This window comes from Malaclemys terrapin, chromosome 3 (genome assembly GCF_027887155.1).
Source record: "Malaclemys terrapin pileata isolate rMalTer1 chromosome 3, rMalTer1.hap1, whole genome shotgun sequence".
Lineage (NCBI taxonomy): Eukaryota > Metazoa > Chordata > Testudines > Emydidae > Malaclemys > Malaclemys terrapin.
In genome coordinates, this window is record NC_071507.1 from 168,038,938 (window position 1) to 168,060,102 (window position 21,165).

The 21,165-nt window shown below is 42.9% G+C and overlaps 1 protein-coding gene across 8 annotated transcripts in view; it reads right to left on the reverse strand.

Annotated features, from left to right (window-relative positions):
• The window catches only part of MYOM2 (myomesin 2), a 159,337-nt gene that overhangs the window by 33,785 nt on the left and 104,387 nt on the right, over positions 1-21,165 (reverse strand). For all 8 annotated transcript variants that reach the window (XM_054021634.1, XM_054021633.1, XM_054021637.1 and 5 more), the window contains 7 exons: positions 19,698-19,785; positions 19,098-19,136; positions 18,288-18,393; positions 12,490-12,653; positions 12,118-12,154; positions 11,997-12,019; positions 11,170-11,225 (listed from right to left, as the gene is read on the reverse strand). In XM_054021634.1, coding sequence (XP_053877609.1) covers positions 11,170-11,225; positions 11,997-12,019; positions 12,118-12,154; positions 12,490-12,653; positions 18,288-18,393; positions 19,098-19,136; positions 19,698-19,785 — 513 coding nt within the window. The remainder of the gene's footprint in view (positions 1-11,169; positions 11,226-11,996; positions 12,020-12,117; positions 12,155-12,489; positions 12,654-18,287; positions 18,394-19,097; positions 19,137-19,697; positions 19,786-21,165) is intronic.

A 21,165-nucleotide genomic window follows, 5' to 3' on the forward strand; every position in this document is an offset into this window, starting at 1 on the left:
TCACACCCCAAAGAGCTTCAGTTTCCACAGGCCATCAGAGTGGCTTGTTTGGAAAGAGCAGTTTCCATGGTTTTGCATCACAAGTAATTGCAGGAAGATGCAGGTTACTTCCCTAGTCTATGCCATTGGCAGGGAAGCTGAATATATCTTTAAGTCCTTTGCCTTTGGAGAGGAAAACCACGAGAACAGTTACACTGTGGTGCTGGCTACGTTTGATGAGTAATTTATACCTCAGCATAATGTGGTTTATAACTAAGCGTTTTTCTACCAGCATGTCCAAATTCCTGGTGAATCTGTGGAATCTTTCATAAGAGACTTGCCCGACAGGGCAGAAAACTGTGATTTTGAAGACAAAAAGGAAGAGCAGAATACTGATTGGCATTTTAGACAAGGGACTGCAGATAAACTGCAAATGAAGAGAGATTTAACCCTTCAAACAGCAATAAAAATGGTAAGACAATCTGAGATCATTAAAAATCAAAACAGAGACCAGTGACTGCCAGAAAGAAACCTAAAGGAAGTGACTTGCAAACAGAATCACAACAGGACATAGAGCACAGCTGCAAAAAGCAATCGCAATAATCCTCAAAGGCAATGCGGGGTAAGCCCCAGGTAAAACATAACACTTTTCAGATTAGATGCACAAGATGTGGGAGAGATCACAGTCTAAGAGGTGATTGCTCAGATAAAGGAGCCAAATGCCGTAGCACAAAAATTGGACATTTTGCAGCTTTCTGCCTCACAAAGGCAGTATGGGAAGTGACCACCAAGAATCAAGAGCCATTTTTTCTGGGTTTAAGCACGTGTAATGACACATAGCCAGCGTGGTGGGTGAAACTGGATATTTGTGGAAAGACTGTTAATTGGAAGCTTACAGCCCAGTGTGAGGTGGGTGACTATACCTGCTACAAAAAGCAACCTGGGCATATAAGCAAATTCAAATAAGTTGTTAGTTATATTCAGACAGGATGGCTTAAGTATTCATGGCACAAGACTATTTTGTTGTATGAAGACAATTAAGTGAGTCCAATGGACTAATGGTTAAAGGTGATCACATTGCCATCTTTGAGAGGAGAAATTCTAAATCACATCCATGAAGGACATCAAAGATTAACTAAATGCTGTGAATGGGCCAGTCAGTCAGTGTAGTGGCCTGAAATCAGCAAGGATGTGAAGAATAAAGTATTTTCATGCAAACATTGCAGAACTAACAGACCAACACAATGCAAAGCACCTCTAATAATACTTCTACCAGACAGACCCTGGAAGAGGCTAGCAGAAGATTTATACAAATTCAGAGGACACCATTACCAAGTTGTAGTGGATTATTTTTCTAGATATATTGAAACAATATATCTGAAAGATGCAACATGTAACAGTGTTATCAAGAAATTAAAGAGTACATTCATCCATTGTGCTATTCCAGAACAACTATTGGTGGACAATGGATCACAATTCACCACAGCCAAATTTAAGTCATTCCACACAAAATATGATTTTGAACACATCCCTAGCAGCTCACATTACCTTCAGGCAAATGGTGGGGCTGATAGGGCTGTTCAGACAGCCAAGAAAATATTGAACCAGGAAGATCCATTCCTTGTTCTTCTGAGCTACAGATCAACACTATACCCCAGCCCAACCTCTAATGGGAAGGCAAGTCAGGACTACTGTTCTAACCCTGGAAAAAAATCCAGCCCCAAAGTGGCCAGACCTAAGAAGTGTAGCCAAATCGGATCAAAAAGCAAAAAGATCTTATGAATACTTCTATAGCCTATATCACTCAGATAACTGCCTATCTGGAACCTGGTAACCATGTTTATGTCAAAACTGGATGGAAGCAAAGGATGGAGAACTCCTGCTGTTGTAAAGAAAAAAGACTTCATCACCCTGATTATACACTATTGAGACAGACGGCGGAGAGTTCAAAAGGAACCATCAACATCTTCAGTTTTTTCCAGAGAATGAACGATCAATTGAACAAACTCTACAAACTGCAGGTGAAGAACCAGGAGAAGATTCACCTACTCCAAACCCGCCTGAGAGAGCCCTTGCAAATAAAAAGACAGCCTACTCACTAAGTTGTTATCTGTTCTGGCCATAGAGTTGAAAAAACAGTATGATTTAGGGATGATTAACAGATGGACATGTGTTGAGATGTAAAAAACAATTGTATCGTTTTAAAAATTGCTAAAATGCAGAAAAGAAAAGAGGTGATGGAAAGTTTTAACTGCATTATGTTTAGTCACTAGGTGGTGGTATGTGGAGAATACTGCAGGACAACTTTATCGAGAGCTAGAGACAGCATACATTCTTTTTACAATAAAGCTGTTGTTTCTAGCATCCATCATGCCTCTGTTTCTGTGTGACTAACCTGACACCTGTCATTGGAGGTTTTTAAAAACAAGTTGTACAAACACCTGCCAGGGATGGGCTAGGTTTACTTGGTCCTGCCTCAGCACAGATGGTTATACTAAATAACTTCTCAAGGTCCCTTCCAGCCCTACATTTCTATGATTCTACGATTCCCTATTGTCCCTTTAGAAGTGTCATTTATTCTGTATGCACATATTTGTGTGTATATATCCTCATATTAGGATCATGTTCCACCCTTCTGTTGTAACTGCTTTTTATAACTTGATTGCACTTTCACTTTGTACATTTTTGGTTTCTTTTAAAAATTGTTAATAAAATCTGTGAATTTAAAGTTTTACTTCTCCATGATCCATTCCATTTCTCTCTGATTTCAGACAGCAGAGATGACTTCTTCACTGATTCAGGGTTTGATCTTCTAGCTTCCTCATAGCATCAGGCCTCCCACAGAAGCCTTTTGTTTCTTTAAACTCATCATATAACATATCCTTAATTTAGGGCCAGACTTTTCAAGGCATGATTTTGTGCAAGCAAACTGCAACTTGCATGTGTGCACATTGGAAATGGAACATGTACATATTAGGGTACGGCTGCACTAAGTTGATTCATTACTGAATTGTTGACCCTAAGATGTTTGTTTTGACTTACAATGCCCTAAATGGCCTGGGACCTACCGATTGAGTGTCTTGCATTGGATCGTACTGAGGGTAGTTACTGCTCCTGCTGCCATGGTTACACTCTATTTTTAGCAAGCTAATGCAGGCATGCCTCCTTGAGCTGGGAATTACACCCCCAGCTCAAAGAGTAGACTTACCATGTGACTGTTTGCCCCAATTGTGCTTCAGACACACAAAACACATTTCTCTCGGAGCTGAGCAAGGAGCCCAATGGATAGGCCCCAGATAACTACAGATGGCTTGGACTGCCCTGACTTGTGAGCTAAGCCCAGATAGGGACAGTGTTTCTTTAGAGAAAGAGCTGGCTGCAGGGAGTTGGATTACAGCTACGGGAGGTGAAGTAGCCCAGGAGTTACTCTTTCTGCAGAAAAGAAGATGCCATTTTGTCTCTCACAGCCAGAGGACTTGACAGACCATATTTTCTACAGGGGCTTGCTGGGGCTCAGCTCTGTCCCCTGTTCACTCAGTGGTGGAAGATGTGACCTTGCGTGTACGGTGCATGCAAGGTCACGTTGTGTGGAGGATGCTATTTTGAGCCCGGCCACCTCTTTCTTTACAAATTATGCGCTGATGCTTGAGACTGATCTAGAGCCCCCAGTTTCATGATGACGAGACGGAACCCCAACACTCCCCTGCTTCTGTGAGGACTGACTGCCAGATGAGCCTGACAGGCCTCTTCTGTATCCAGAGCTGGAGGATGGACAGGGCTGGAGACCATCAGAGATCCACTCCATTCAAAGGAGAGAGCTATTGACTTCCCACCGTGGACAACAGCCCTTCTCGTTAAATTTCTATTACACCAAGCAAGTAAGGCCTGTTGGGAAACTTGGGGGCAGTTCTGTTTTTCGTACATACACACACAAAATCATATAAGAGGTTACTCACCCTGTATAGTAACTACAGTTCGAGATGTGCGTCTTTATGGATGCTCCACTTCAGGTGCACATTTGCCTCTCGAGCCCTTGATGGGAGATTTTTCTGCTAGCAGTGCCCATTTAGCCCATGCATGCAGCCTGTGCCTCCTCGTGCCTGACACTGAAGCTATATAGGGATGCACAGCTGAACTGCCCTCAGTTCCTTCTCCACTTGAACATCTCCACAGAGAACAGTCAGAAACAGAGGGGAAGGAAGGGTGGGTGGTGGAGCACTCTTAGGGACACACATCTCAATGAACTGCAGTTACTGAATGAGGTAAGTAACCTCTTCTTCTTTGAGTAGTGTCCCTATGGGTGTTCCACTTTAAGCAACATCTGAGCAGTTTCCCCAGAGGGAGAAGGGAGCTTTGGAACTAAGTCCAGAACTGAAGATACAACTGCAGTACCTACTGCTGAATAGGATCTGATGGCATGGATAAAAGCATAGTGCTTTGAAACTGAATGTACTGAAGCCCTTATAGCAGCCTACATATCTCAGACACAGGTGCATTCTTAAGCAATACTATGGATGCTGCATGTGACTTGATAGAATGTGCTATCACCTTTTCAGGAGGATGAACTCCTGCGGTCTTATAACAAGTAGCAATACATCCAGATATCCATCTCAATAGTCTCTGAGCAGAAATTGTGGATCCTTTGGATCTATCCATGAAGGAGAGGAACAGCCTGGATGACCTTCAAAATTGCTTGGTCCTATCCAAGAAGAAGGCCAGTGCTGCCCTTCTAATATCCAGGTATGAAAACAAGACTCCCGAAGAGAGTTATGTGGCTTCAGGAGAAACACTGGTATATGAATAGATGGGTTAAAGATGGAACTTCAAGAGAAACTTAGGTAAGAATTTAGGACGTGAGTGTAAAGAAACCTTATCCTTAAAGACTACCATCAAGCGGGGAATTTGCCATCAAGGCACCAATCTTCCCAACTCTACGCAATGACATGATGGCTACTAGAAAGGCTGTCTTCATAGATAAAGGGAGTAAAGAACAGGTTGCCATAGGTCCAAATGGATGTTTAATAAAGGTAATTGAGTACCTGGTTGAGGTCCCAAGTCAGAATGGGGTCTCTAGGCTGAAGGTAGAGATTTCCTAAATCCTTAATAAATCTAGATGATACCGGATGAGCAAATATAGAAAACTCTTCTATAGTCAGATGAAAGGCTGATATTGCAGCCAAATGGACCTTTACTGAACTAATTGATAACCCTGATATCTTCAGATCCAGGAGATAATCCAGGATGACTGAAAGAGGCACAGATCCAGGCGGGAAGTAGCAATGACAGCACCAATGGGAGATTCTCTTCCATTTCTGCAGATAAGCAGTACAGGTTGACTTCTTCCTACCATTCAGTAACACCTGTTGCACTTCATCAGATCAGGAGGATTCTAGCCCCATGAATCAGCAAGGAACCATGCCATCTAATTTTGTTCATCACACTGAGAGCTTGTCTTCACTATCACACTAAGTCAGCGCCACTGCCATCAATGCAGAAGCGTCAATTTAGCGGATCTGGTGAAGATGCACTAAGTTGATGGGAGAGTGCTCTCCCATCGACTTCAGTACTCCATCTCAATGAGAGGCGGAAGCTATGTCAACAGGAGAGTGTCTCCCATAGACATAGCAGGATGTAGACACACTTTAAGTCACTATAAGTTACGTCAACTTAAGTTATGTAATTTACATAACTTTACTAGCATCACTTAGATCAACTTAAAACATTAGTATAGACAAGACCTTGGTATCAGCAGAGTTGGAGAAAATGCGCAGAGCGGACCCTTCTTCCAGCAAAGAAGAAAGGCATCCCTCAAAGAGTGGAGGTCCAGACCCCTCTTGAGCAGAAGAAATGGCACTTCTTGTTTCTGAAGATGGTGAAGTAATCCACTTCAGCAGACCCCATCTTTGGAATATGCTGTGGAGGCCTTGAGGGTCTAGCACCCATTCATAGTCCTAAGAGAAGTGTCTGCTGAGAACATTGGCTGTTCTGAACACTTGGCAGGTAGACCAAAATTTGGATCTGATGAGATATGCACCGGGTTCCATAGCTTCATGGCTTTGGTGCACAGTGGGGACTCTTGCTCCTCCCTGCTTGTTGATATAAAACATGCAGGACACATTGTCCATCACAACCCTGATTTATTTGCCCCGATGAGAGGTAGGAAATAGAGGCAGGCCTTCCTGACAGCCCAGAGCTCCAACATAAGAACATAAGAACGGCCATACTGAGTCATATCAATGGTCCATCTAGCCCAGTATCCTGTCTTCCGACAGTGGCCAATGCCAGGTACTTCAGAGGAAATGAATGAATGAACAGAGCACATAATCATCAACTGATCCCCTCCTCGTATGGAAGATGTTCCATACCCCTAATCATTTTTGTTGCTCTTTTCTGAACCTTTTCCAATATATATCTTTTTTTAGATGGGGCAACCACATCTGCATGCACTATTCAAGATGTGGGCATACTATGGATTTATAGAGAGGCAATATGATATTTTCTGTCTTATTATCTAGCCCTTTCCTAATGATTCCCAACATTCTGTTAGCTCTTTTGACTGTCACTGTTTTCAGAGAACTATCCAGAATGACTCCAAGATCTCTTTCTTGAGTGGCAACAGTTAATTTAGTCCCCATCATTTTATATGTATAATTGGGATTATGTTTTCCAATATTACTTTGCATTTATCAACATTGAATTGCCATTTTGTTGCCCAGTCACCCAGTTTTGTGAGATCCATTTGTAACTCTGCAGTCTGCTTTCGACTTAACTATCTTGAGTAGTTTTGTATCATCTACAGACTTTGCCATCTCACTGTTTACCCCTTTTTCCAGATCATTTCTGAATATGTTGAACAGTACTGGTCCAGTACAGACCCCTGTGAAAGACCACTATTTACCTCTCTCCATTCTGAAAAGTGACCATTTATTCCTACCCTTTGTTTACTATCTTTTAACTAGTTACTGATCCATGAAAGGACCTTCCCTCTTATCCCATGACAGCTTGCTTTGCTTAAGAGCCTTTGAGGAGGGACCTTGTCAAAGGCTTTTTGAAAATCTAAGTACATTATATCCACTGGATCACCCTTGCCCACATGCTTTAAAGAATTATAGCAGATTGGTGAGGCATGGTTTCTCTTTACAAAAACCATGTTAACTCTTCCCCCCAACAAATTGTGTTCATCTATGTATCTGATAATTCTATTCTTTACTATAGTTTCAACAAGTTTGCCTGGTACTAAAGTTAGGCTTACTGGCCTGCAATTGCTGGAATCACCTCTGGAGCCTTTTTTTAAAATTAGTGTTACATTAGCTATTCTCCAGTCATCTGGTACAGAAGCTGATTTAAATGGTAGGTTACATACTGTATTTTCCACTCCATGCATCTGATGAAGTGGGTTTTAGCCCACAAAAGCTTATGCCCAAATAAATTTGTTAGTCTCTAAGGTGCCACAAGGACACCTCGTTGTTTTTGCTGATACAGACTAACACTGCTACCACTCTGAAACATACCACAGTTAGTAGTTCTGCAATTTCACACTTCAGGACTCTTGGATGAATACCATCTGGTCCTGGTGAGTTCTTACAGTTTAGTTTATCAATTTATTCCAAAACCTTCTCTAATGACACCACAGATTTGTCACCTAAAAATAATGGCTCGAGTTTGGGAATATCCTTCACATCCTCAGCCATGAAGACAGATGCAAAGAATTCATTTAATTATGTTCTTATGAAATGATCCTGACCTATAGTGCATCATAGATATTTCCTGTGCAAAGGGTGTATGTTACATGGAAGAAGGCATCTTGTAGGCTGAGGACCAAAAAACAATGCCCCCTTTTCAGTGAAAGAATTATAGGTGCCAGAGTCACCATCCTGAACTTCTGAGACTTTACGAACTTGTTTAGAAGTCTTAAATCTAAGATTTGTCTCCACACTACGTTCTTCTTTGGTGCAAGGAAATACTTCCAGTAAAACACTTTGCCCCTGTGAGGGGAAGGGATCAGCTCTATTGCTTCTATCCTGAGGAGACAATTCACCTCCTGTCTTCATACAAGCTCGTGAGAAGGATCCCTGAAGGAGGACAGGGAAGGGGAGTTGAAGGGTAGGAGTGATGTAAAATGGATGGTATAGCCTGATGTTATAACCACTATGACCCACTTGTCTGTAGTAATCAACCTCCAGGCATGTTGGAAATGAGAAAGGTGGTCTCCAAATGGAGGATGGTGGGCAAATGGGTGCAGCAGTAAAATCAGAGCTGTGGGAGGATTCGAACCCAGACCAGCCCATCAAAATTGCTACTTAGAAGATGGTTGGGTGATTGTGGAGGGTGGATGAGCGGCCCTCTTCCTCTGAAACATGTCTTTTCATAGGGGCTCAGAATCCAGAGGATTTAGCAGGACACAATCTCTAGGCAGTTTGTGATCTACTAAACTATCTCTTATTTTTAGGTGTATATATGCCCAGCGAATGTAAAGTGGCTCTGAAATCCTTCAGTGTATGCAAGACCTCCTCTGAGGTCTCCGAGAAAAGCCTATGGCCATTAAAGGAGAGGCCCTCTTCTTTTCTCAGAAACCCCAAGAGCTGGAGCCGTGATGCCCTGTGCATGGAGATGGACATGAAAGCAGTGTCTGCAGCAACCAAGGATTCTTGAAGAGCAGTCTTGGCCAATGGCCCTCTGAAATTATGGACTGGAATTGCTACCCATGTTCCTGTGGCAGGTGCTCAATAACGTCTGTCAAATCTATTATAGTTTGTGAAATTGTATTTGGCCAAGACTGCCTGATAGTTTGCACACCTGAACTGCAGGGTTGCTGATGAATAGGACTTCCTTCCAAATAGATCCAGTATCTTTTGGTGCTTGTCATATGGAGTAGACCTGGAGAAGTGTTGCCTACCCTACTCATTTACTACATTCACTACTAGGGAGTTAGGCTGAGGTTGGGGGTAGGAAAAAATCAAAGTCCTTAGAAGGAATGTAATATTTTTATCTGCCCTTTTACATGTTGGTGGAATAGTAAAAGGTGTTTACCATGCAATCTTTGCTGGATCCAGGAGTGACTGGTTGATGGGTAATGCCACTCTGGATGGCGTTGACGATTATAGGATACCCAACAGCGTGTGTTGTGAATCCCTGACTTCTTCAACTGGAATTTGAAAAGTGTCATCTACTCTCTTTATGAGGTCTTGAAATTGTGAAAAGTTGTCAGCCATGGAAGGTGATGGAGGCAAAGCCACTTTTTCTGGAAATGAGGATGAGATGGATGTTTGAGGGGTGTCCTTTTTATCCTCCCTGGCCTCCTGGTCCTCAAATGTCTTCTCTGTGAGGTGGGTTGGTTGGGGAGGAGAGGACTGAACAACCCTAGTCTCTCTTTAAAACAGTACTGGTGGTCTGGAGAATTGCTGTTGATAAGCAGCCCAAGGATCCCACTATGGCCATGGGAGGGGGGTGGCATGCAGAATTGGTTCCACCACCCTTGATGATAGTTGCGATCTTCCCTGTGACTGTCAAAGAATGGGTTCCTGACAGGACATGTTGGGGAACTCTGGACTGAAGTGACTGACTGGAAGTCCCCTTCATCCTCCTCAACATGTCTAGTGGATGAGCCACCATAGACATGGGTTGAGAGTCCTGCAATACTGGGGGCTGGTAGCACTCTGGAGATTGACGTATTGGTACTGAAGGACGCTTAGTATCCATGAGGAGCCTGGATTCCAGCTCCAGGTCCCTCTCATATCTAAAGTCTTGCATTACTGAGTAGGGAATCGTTATTGATGCGGTAGCTGAAGCTGACAGTATGTTGATGGCAGGCATACCCATGTAGGTGCCATTTGATTTTGGTACTATTGCTTGTTCAGTACTGAGGGTGCTGAGTGGGCAGGTGCCGACAGCAGGATTGAGCCTGATGGACCAGGGTGCTTTGCTTGCCTCGGTAGAGAGTACCGAAGCCTTGTCAGAGCACGATAAATTACACCAGCATAAGTGGTGGTGTGCACAGCACAATGTTGGTGGCAGAATGTCTCCTGCTGATGTAGCTCTTTGAGGGTGGTTTAATTACATCAACAGGAAAGCTCTCCCGTCGTCATAGAACAGCTACACGACAGATCTTACAGCAACGCAGCTGCATCGGTACAGGTGTGCTGCTGTAAGTTCTCTAGTGTAGACATAGAAATAGTTGTAGTTAGTAAGGCTAACAACTAACAATACTAACTAATATTACCATAAGAAGAATAGGAAAAAGCTGAGGCGTGCTCAAGGTGGGCAAGCTAGAGTTCCATCTCAGCCCAAGCAATAGAGAAGATGTCCACGCATCCCTACACCACCTTTGTCTGCCACAAGGAGGCACGGGGCACATGCCTGGGCCAAATGGGCACTGCTAGCAGAAAAATCTCTGCTCCAGGCTTGAGAGGTGCATGAGCACCTGAAGTGGAGCACTCATAGGAACACTACACAAAGAAGAAGAAGAATACCCATTGGTCATTGATTTCCTCTACAGTGGATACTAGTTAATAGCAACCCTGATACTAACAAAGTTCAGTTAATAGCAGCATTTTTGCCAGGAACTGATCCCATCCCATCGACTTTAATGTTAATGAGATAGAGATGTTGGCAACAGGCGTGCTGCTTATTAACAACTATGCCAGGGCAGGGTGCAGCCCAGAGAGTGCAGGGAGAGGTTCCATGCAGCACCAGTGCCTTCAGTCCCTGTGGAAAGCCTAAGCAGCCCACCTCTTCACTACTGCCGGGCCTGCTGCTGCCCCTCCCAGCCCACAGCACCAGGACTCCAGAAGAAGAGGGGGCTGCAGCACAGAGAGCTGCAGGCTCATGGGACTTCATTGTACCTCTCCCTGTGCTCTCAATGCTATACCATGTCCTGACCTCAAGGGCCCGGCTATACACATTGTAAGGGTTATCGGTTGTCTGCTACTTTATGAACCTAGCCACAAGCGCTCAGGATCTTGGGCCCACTTGACCGTGAGTAGGGGTCACCAAGCCCCTTGCAGATCTGGTGTGGGAACTTTGTCATTAAATCCCCTGGTCGGCTTTGATAATCCTAATCATAATAATTAATACATTCTCCATCCAGAAGGCTACACTGCATGGTTCTCTACTTCGCTGAACCGCTGCCCCCTCCCCACTAACACAGAAATCCCAACATACGAATGTGACAATGACAAAAGTCATCCTTACCTTGCCTTCCATTATAGTCACCACATCGGGCAAACCTCCTATCACTTTACCACGATCTAGGAATTAAAAAATAATAATCATACTACAACAAACCATCACAAAGTCTGAAAGTATTTATTACTCACTAAATATGTTAATCTTTATAAATCCTGATGTAGTATTAGCAATAAGTTGGTGACTTCAGACCAAAAGGAAATTTTTGGGCAGTTTCAAGCATCTAGGAGGCAGTATCTTAAAAATAGGAATGTTTATTAAATGAAATATCAAAATAAATAATACAATCCATACAGTATTCCTGATGTTATTTATTTTGATATTAACTATTTTATGCTTCCCTCAAATTTTTAATGTACAATGTGCCACAGATTTTTTTACCAAGCATACAATTGCCTTGAAGATGTTGTTAGAGAGACTCTGACAGCTGAGTATGGAACAGTATAAGCTTTTGGAACACAACAAAGCAAGAGCAATTTAGGTTTTTAGCATCCAGATGGTAGCTATCATTATGTTTCAGAGTCAACTTCCCAGTGTAATGAAGGAAATTCACAACTCTTAAATTTATTGTTTCAGGCTCTCTAAGACAGCATAGCAGTGGTTTACCCACCCAGTTCTCATTTGACAGGTTTCCTTTGCAACTAAAGAGGATTAGACACACAACTTTTGAAAAACGACAGCAAATTCTGTGGCCAAATTCTGCAGCAATGTGTTGATTCTGCTGTCATGGAACTATGAAAAACATGGGAACTTGGAATTAGGTTTGCCAAATTAAAAAAAAAGTCACAAGTTTAGAAGTAGATTGTCTCTTAAAATATGTAAAATATACTTACTCTTCTCAGCAAAAGCCACTGCCCTATAGTTGGGGACGGTGGGAAAGAAAAGAAATAAATTAATATTGTACTGTATAATTAATCTACCTACAGGATTCAAATAAAAAAATGTATGGCTTACTTGAGTCGCTGGAATTCTGCATATGCATCATCAAAAGCTGGAATGAAATATTTCAGTGCATTATATAAAATGTAACGTAGTTCTTATCTACAAGTAAACATAAATGTTGTCACTCATTACTGTGTTAATGTTCTTTTAAAACCTCTCATAAAATTACATAGTACCAACATATCAAATGAAAACTGAACATACGGGGTCAAAATCAGTCCTGCTGGAAATGGCCTCAACGCTAAGGTATCCAGAAAAGTTGGGTCCACTTATAGCATGGCTGAATTTGGCTGATAGCTTTCCATTTTTATAGTGATTCTTCCGCTTAATCCAGTTTATGAAAATGCATCATGCCTTAGAACTACAATATATTCAGTATTCTACCTTGTCCAGATAGATCAAGCATGCGCTTATGGGATTCTTTGCCATCAAAAATTTCAAAGGTGTATTTCCCTTTGTCCTTTTCAGTGGGCTCACATATCTGCAGCCAGGCAACCTCTTCACTACCTCCAATCCTCATCTTTTCACCAGAAGAAACCTTAGACTCCCTTGAAAAATGAACAAAAATATGTTTGAAAATGCTATGATGTACATTCTTCATAAAATATTTGGCTATTAAATTTATAAAGGATAACATAATGCGCTTAAAATTACAAATAAACTACAACTACTGAGAACAACTTCACAGTGGATTCTTTTTTCTTCCCAATATGGATATGAAACATTTCTGAACCATTAAAGTTAAAATATCAATCTTTGGATTGTAATCTAACTCTCTCTCTCTGTATATATAGTGTGAGTGTGTGTGTGCGCATGTCACACAAACACACAGTATATATAATTATATATGCTGTTTATATAGAGAGAGAGACATGCAGTTTTTTATAGACACACAGACAGTTATATACATATGTGTATATAAATACATGCACATTATATATAATGTTTGTAAGGCTTTTTGCACATCATAACAAACATGTAAACTAGTATGCAATATATCACAATGCTAAACCAGTTTGATGGGGAAACATATTAGCAAATGACACCTCTTTCCCAATGTACAGAATCTTTTTCTTTCACCTATATCAATTTATTTGAAATAATTTAATAATAAAAGTAGTAAGAACTTCTGCATGAAATTTAAGATTTTCTTTTTGCAATAAGATGAATCTCTGACACTTAGGGCCCAAATTTGAATTCCTACTGGCAAAACTACCACTGATTTCATTGGGAATGACTGCAAGGCTGGGTCCAGGCTAGGGTTGCTAATTGTCTAATCACACAAACCCAAACACCCTTGCCCCGCTCCCTACCCAGCCCCTTCTCAGAGGCAGGGGTTGCTCTAGGCACCAGCAAAGCAACCACGTGCTTGGGGCAGCCAATTTGCAGGGGCAGCAGGGATCCAGCATGGGAGCTGAGAACCAGCAAGGGGCCCTGGGAGCTGTAGTTCCTTGGTTAGCTCCCTGCCTATAGAGCCAGCCCTGGAGCAGGGAAAGAACTACATTTCCCAGCATTCCCTTGGCCACTACCAACAGGAAAGAGGGGGAGGGAGTGAGGAAGCTGAGACCTCATGCTGCAGCCTGCTTTGAATGGAGTGCTGCACTGGGAAGGGTAGGGATACCATATTTTAACATTCAAAAAATAGGACACTCCATGGGGAGGGAGGGTAGCCCCATCCTGCCCCCATCCACTCCCTCCGACTGCCCCCCACAGAAACCCCAACCCATCCAACCCCCCTGCTCCCTGTCCCCTGATCACCCCCACCCAGGACCCCTGCCCCAACTGCCCCCCAGGACTCCACCCCCTATCTAAGCCCCACTGGTCCTTGTCCCCTGATTGCCCCCTCCTGGGACCCCACCCCCTATCTAAGCCTCCCTTCTCCTTGTCCCCCTCCTGAGACCCCCCCCCAACTTCCCCCCTAGGACCCCACCCCCTACCTGTCCCCTAACAAACCCCTGGGACTCCCATGCCTATCCAACTGCTGCCTGTCCCCTGACTGCCCCCCCCAAACCTCTGACCCATCTAATCCCCCCTTCTCCCTGCCCGCCCCCCCAAACCTCCACCCCATCCAACCCCCCCCTGCTCCCTGTCCCTTGACTGCCCCCCCCCGGAGTCCCCTACCCCTTCTCCAACCCCCTAGCCCCCTTACCAGGCCACTCAGACCAGCATGTCTGGCTTCGCGCAGCGCCAGACACGCTGCTGCATACATGCTGCCGTGCTCCCCTGCGGAGCCACAGCCCCCCCAGCACCTGCCTTCCAGATTTGAACACCTCAAAATTCAGGAGTGCTCAAGCTCAGTTTGGGTGGCTGTTACTTCATTTCTGCCAAATCAAATATTCTGATCCACTGTAACTTGCTGTAGAAAAAGTAGGATAAAATTGAGCAAGAAATGCTTCCCAGTGGTTATTAGGACTGGAATTGCTATTTTCAACAGCCATTGCCTTTTGTTTGTTTGTTTGTTTAAAGGGAAGACAGTGATATTGCATTGGCAAATTCCCCATAGAAAGAAAGAGTGGAACAAAAGAATAATAAAGGCACCTCAACTTTTCCTGATTTATGTAGGATAGTCTTATAATATGCATCCAGATATCCTCCAATCACACAAGCTGAAAATTGTTCCACTTTACTGCAGTTCTGTAACCATATGAGAATCACTCCTGTCTGTGTTCCATGCACATCCAAAATTCCTGCTGAATGACCCGCCCTGGGAGCGAGTTACCAGTGACCCAGGGCTGCGGCGGAAGGAGGGTGCAGGGCGGGTGGGGGAGAGCCCAGGGCTGGGGCAGCAGGGGGGTGCGGGTGGGGGGGGGGGGAGAGCCCAGGGGTGGGGCGGCAGGGGGGTGCGGGTCGGGGGGGGGGGAGAGCCCAGGGTTGGGGCAGCAGGGGGGTGCGGCGAGGAGCCCAGGGCTGGGACAGGGGGCAGCCAAAATTTTTTTTGCTTGGGGTGACAAAAAACCTAGAGCTGGCCCTGCTCAGAGGCCCCGCTCCTGTTCTGCCCCTTCTCAGAGACACGCCCCCTTCACTCCATCCCCCCTGCTTCCATTCCCCGCTCTCCCCCTCACTCACTCACTTTCACCAGGCTGGGGCAGGGAGTTGGGGTGTGGGCTCTGGGTTGGGGGTGAGGGGTTCAGAGTGTAAGGGGGCTCCGGGCTGAGCCTGGGGCAGTGAGTTGGGATGCAGGAAGGGGTGCAGACTCTGGGAGGGGGTTCAGGGCTGGGGAAGGGGACTGGGGTGCAGGAGGGGTGAGGGGTGCGGACGCTGGGAGGGAGTTTGGGTGCAGGAGGTGGCCCCGGGCTGGGGCAGGGTGTTCGCGTGTGGGAGGAGGTTTAGGGTGCAGGCTGTGGGGTGGGCTCAGGGCTGGGGCGGGGGTTGGAGTGCCAGAGAGTGTGTGGGGTGCAGGCTCCGGCAGGGCGGCGCTTACCTCGGGCAGTTCCTGGTCGTCGGTGCAGTGAGGCTAAGGCAGGCTCCCTGCCTGCCCCGGCCCCACGCCACTCCCGGAAGCGGCCAGCACATCCCTGCGGCCCCTGGTGAGGGCAGGGGGCTTCGCGCACTGCCCCTGCCTGCAGGCACTATCCTGGCAGCTCCCATTGGCTGCAGTTCCTAGGCAATGGGAGCTGCAGAGTTGGTGCTCGGGGTGGGGGCAGCTCGTAGAGCCCCCTTCACTGCCTCCCCGCGATCCTGCCTTAGCCCGATTGCATTGCCGGACTTTTAATGGCCTAAAATCTCCTGAATTGGCTTCAGTAGCCTTTGGGAGATAGAACCCGATTCCGGGAGACTCCCGGTGAAACTGGGAGAGTTGACAACCCTAGTCTAGGCCCATTTTGATTTCCACATGGATCTATGAGCAATATCTGTTGGGTTCCATCTATCTTCTTCTCCTTTTATGACCAGATGGCCCCCACCTACAGGTATCCAGAACTCATACACCCTGTGGTATCTTTGTGCCTTTGGCCCCTCAGGTTGAGGCATCTCTTTTCCTCACTTATTTGTAAAGCTCCATGGCTTTTGGTGATCCCTGTTTGTGGATCAAGAAGCAAAGGTGAAGTGCAAATTTCTAAAGCAAATACTGGATAGGGTGCTTAGGGAATCCAACCTATGCTTTGGTACACTGACATCAGAGATGGGATGGGACTCTGGGTGATCAAAGATAATACTCTGTCATTGAGTCAGATTTCTATTTATTTCTATTTTTCTGTTTCTAGTAGTGTCTGGAGCTCAGATGAGTGTATGTTCAGAGAGGTTCCTGAATGTGCAGAGTCTTGTGTATCATTAAGAGCAATCACTGGTGGCATTGAGCCTGTGAGAGTCTATTTTTTCTTTACTATAGTTAAGGTTGCAATATGACTTTCATTTTAACCTCCTCAGAAAAAATCCTCTTTTGGGGGGCTGAATCTCTCCATGCTATCATCCCAAAGCTGAAGGGCTTGGGGGAAAGTACAAAGACTTTTTTTCAGCAGTGAGTTATCAGTGCATTTTTTTAAAAGTAAATATTTTCCACTCAAAAAATAACAAAGAAAAGTAAAAAAAAAATTGTACGAACAAAGTATTTCAAAAATAGCTGAACTTCATATATGGCTTGCAAAAACATTCAGTTATATTCTCCTATTGCAACCAGATAGTTATACTGCCAACCAACAGGGAAAGGCAGAGAAGTATATACTAGGAAACTAAACTACATATCAGAGGCCATATTGTGCCATTCCTTTTAAGCAAACTTCCCAATTACAATAAATCAATAAGGAATTCTTTAAAAATACTGATGTAATTATATTGCTTCAGACTATTTCCTAAACTTTCTCTTGTCTCCCCTTAGCCAAACTTAATTTAACATGGTCTGTACTTCCTTCCTTCTTCTCAATCATATTTGCCCTGGATTAATTTTTAAATTGATAAAGTCAGGATTGAATTTCTCTTTGACTGAATAAATAATTTGTCCAAACGGGATTGATTTGGCCTCATACCTACAAAGAGCTACCTTGATGAGAAAAGGAATTTTTTCAGGTCTCTTACGTTTTCGGAAGAGAACTAGCTTTAGCTCACTAGACCAGATAGATATCTGCCTAGAAATTACGTTATGCTCCCCACTGAGCAATGAGTGGATGATTGCATGCTGGCTTTAGGATTTGTATGCATTGTGGTGGATGATTCAGTGCTGACTGGGAATTTGCATGCTATGCTATGTGCTGGGCTGATGAAAAACAAAGATTGTCTACCCTCCTTCTAAGAATGGGTAGCTGGAATTTAATTTAAAACAGAAAGTCGGTATTTTTTTAGTCTTTGATGTAACTCTAAATAATTCTGGTTTATAATAATTCTGTTCATAGCAGGATTGTAATTTCCTTTCTGTCTTAGCTATAGCTACTTTTTTATTTTAAAAGACAAAATTGTGCATAAAGCATATTATGCAATTGGGCACATTTTTAGTAAGTGTGTATATATAAGTCTGCTGATGCCTCCACTTTACCAGTGTTCTGTTATATGGAATTCTGCCCATATGCACTGGATAAAGGTTTGGTGTAAGATGCCTTAAATCTCAAGCCACTGTAGTAGGAGCCAAGGTGAATAGGCAAATCGTTTTTCTGCTTTAAGTCATATTAACAACACATTTGTTCAAAGGGTGAAACTTACTTGATACTAAGATCACCTTATGAATAGTCTTCACAGATGCTCTCCTTGTGCTCCTTGAACCCAATTCAGTACTGTTACTCCCATTGTATGCCTGTTTCTTCATGGAAATCAATGGCTTTACATGAGCATAAAACTGGGGTAACATGTTGCTGACTCAGGCCCTTTCTGTCCAATTCAAACTACTTCATTTCCTACACTCTCTCTGGTGGATATCAAGGAATTACTATGTTTAAAAACATTATCCTGCAAACCCTCCTTTCCTGTGGATGGAACAATTGACTGGAACTTTGGAGACCTTCTGTTCCTGGCTCTGCTACAGATTTCCTTTATGACCTTGGGCAAGCCACTTGATCTCTCTGAACCTTCATTTCCCTTCTGCTAAATGGGAATGATAATACTTCCTTGTCTTACAGAAGCATTGGGATGATCAATTGTATGGGTGGTGCTATCTGAATGGCATAAAAAAGGTAATAAATACAAATAAATCCTGCAGACCTTAACATTTATTTAAATCTCTCACTGAATTCAGTGTCTGGCCAGCCACTCTCACTTACCTCTGATACCAGTTAGCTTTCATTTCATCTGCATAGTACTTCAGGAAACATTGAAGTCTTATTCCTTCTGGAGTGCAGTGGACCTTCAGTGGAGAAGCAGATTTACCTGCATAAAATAAAACATATTCCAATTAAAGAACACTGTGTATTGTAGGGCAAAAAGACAAATCAGGCTTTCATAATGCTTGCCCTCTCTACACATGGGTTCACCTACAAGAACTACAATTATAATTAGGAAATAGTTATTATCTTGGTGTAGACTGGCATAGTTTGTTGATTTCAGTGGAGCTACGCTAATTTGCACCTGCTCAGGGTCTGGTCCAGTATCATTCTTTTGTTGCTGTTTATTAAGTTTATTACCAGTATGATTATTTTAAAAGTAATAAACTATTTGTATAATGATCATTAAATAATATTGATCTGATACTGATTTCACACCTATTTTACACAGATGCCGCTCTATTGGAACCTTGGAGTGACTCCTGAGGTGCATCAGTGTCAGTGGGATCAGAATCAGACTCTCTCTATATTGTATAAATGGTCATTTGTTTACCTGAGCTTAATATGAAGAAAGCTATAAATAATAGCTCTAAGACATTTATAGTGATTAAACAATACTAGCCAGGTGGAATAATTCTTTCTTCCCCTTTAATAATGTCAATTAGCAAAATCAAATCCCTATTTAGAAACTTAATAATGTGCCCATAATAGGATATGCATTGTGATTCCCCGAGATTTCCCGCTTGCCTCAGGCTCTCATGATTTTAATATCAAAATATTACCTGAAAGTCAGAGACAGCATTTACTTACCAATGACCCTGCTCATTGCCAGGATTATATCGTCAAACACTAAGGAGAAGAAAAAAGGAAACATACCAACAAATAGTAAAAATTGTTCAGAATACAGCCTTGCTATATGTAAAGTGATATGGAAAATCACCACATTAGGGGAAAAAAAGAAATTGTTTATGTTGGCAATAAATCATTCTATATTACTCAGATATTTTAACTAACTCTGACACCGTTTTACTGAGCAATGTTTGGGAATACACATTAAATTGGAACAGTCCACCACTATCTCAGTCATTTTTAATGATATATAAAACTCTCTTTTGCTGCCTATGATCTAAGCTGGTATTTTGGACCAGATTCTGCCTCCCTTACTAATGCATATTTTCCTCCAAGAATAGTTAAAATCTACTTGAGGAAGAATGCTTGGCTCAGTCCAAGGTTGAAGGAATTTGGTCCAAAGCCTATATCGTTTCTGAGTCCTCTAAAAATAGCAAGAGCTTTGAAATTAAATACAGCACAAGAGTTTCCTGTGTTATCCATTTGCAAGGGAAGATGCTTTGCCATCTTTTGAAGAATTGTTAGTCATGCATTACTTCACTATAACAAATTGAGCTTTACCTTTTCCTGATATATCAAGAGTAGTCACATCCTGACCTCGGTCATCTGACACTGTTGCCTTATATTCACCTTGATTCTTTTTAGACAGCTAGAAATAAAACATGGCACATTTACTGTACAACTGAAATTAGATCTGGAGATATAAGCAAGTACTAGACCATCTTCTGTATCAAAAATCTTATTTTGAATTGCTTCAACAATGACTACCAATGAGAAGAAACTCAAGATTAGGCCTGGTAAGTAAGCTCTTTTTATTCTATTCACATGTGCTAAATCACTAATCCTATACTATAATACAAAGTTAGCTCAATTATCTATCAATAGGTTGCTTCTCTCTGATGTTCCATATAAACAAATACATATGGCCTGAGTAGTTTAGTGAGCTCCAAAAGTCAATTAAATCTAAAAAAAAGATACTAATAATGGGTGACTTCAACTACTGATGTATAAACTAATCAAATGGGACACGTCATTGGGATGAAGTTTAGAGACACAATTTCTCTTCAGACAAAATGATTGCTTTTAGGAACATTTCATTCTAGAGCACGTAAGAGGCCTCAATATTCACTGCTTTGGAGCTGTGCTCCAGCTCTGCTCCAGCTCCAGGCAAAAACCTGCAGCTCCACTGCTCCGGAGCTGCTCCACGCTCCACTCCAAAGCCCTGTCAATATTCCTGATTTAGTTCCATTAGCACCCCATATTTGGTTCAAGAAATTACTGTACCATAGTGTCACTATCCCCAGAGAAGTTACATATTAAAATCTAGTATAGTGACACTATGGTTTAGAAAGGGAGATTTTTTTAATATTTTTTTAAATTAGGAAGTTGGTCAAAGTCAAAAGTGGGGAAATCTAAATATTTGGACTTAGCATGGAGGTTACATAATAGAATCATAAGACCTAAACAAAAACAGAAGCAGGAAAACAGGAGGAAAAACACAATGCATCTAAATGTCAAGGCAAAAGAAGTTATTCAAGCCAAACAGATATCCATCAGGAAATATTAACCCTGCACAACTGAAGCCAAGAGAAAGCACATAAATTATTGCAGATAAATTGTAAGATGGAAGTTAGAAAAGTTAATGGGGACTTTGAAGGGCAAATAACCAAAGATAAAATAAAGTGACAGGAAACGCTTTACAGTCAAAGCAGGAAACGTGCAAGAGATCACTGGGTCTGCTAGACTATTAGGGAGCAGTGGAGGAAATTAAGGAGGATGAGGCCATTACAGAGAAGCGAATATAATCTTTTCACATGAGTCTTCACTATAATGGTTGCTGGGGAGATTCCTATCTCAGACCTATTCATTTCGGGCAGTAAAGATGAGACACTGTCAGAGATTACATGTTTGACCAAATTGATAAATTAAGGAGCAACAAGTCACCAGGACCACATCGTATTCATACACGAGTCCTGAAGGAACTGGTTGAGCGGACAATAAAAATGGACAATCTCTTATTAGCACTAGC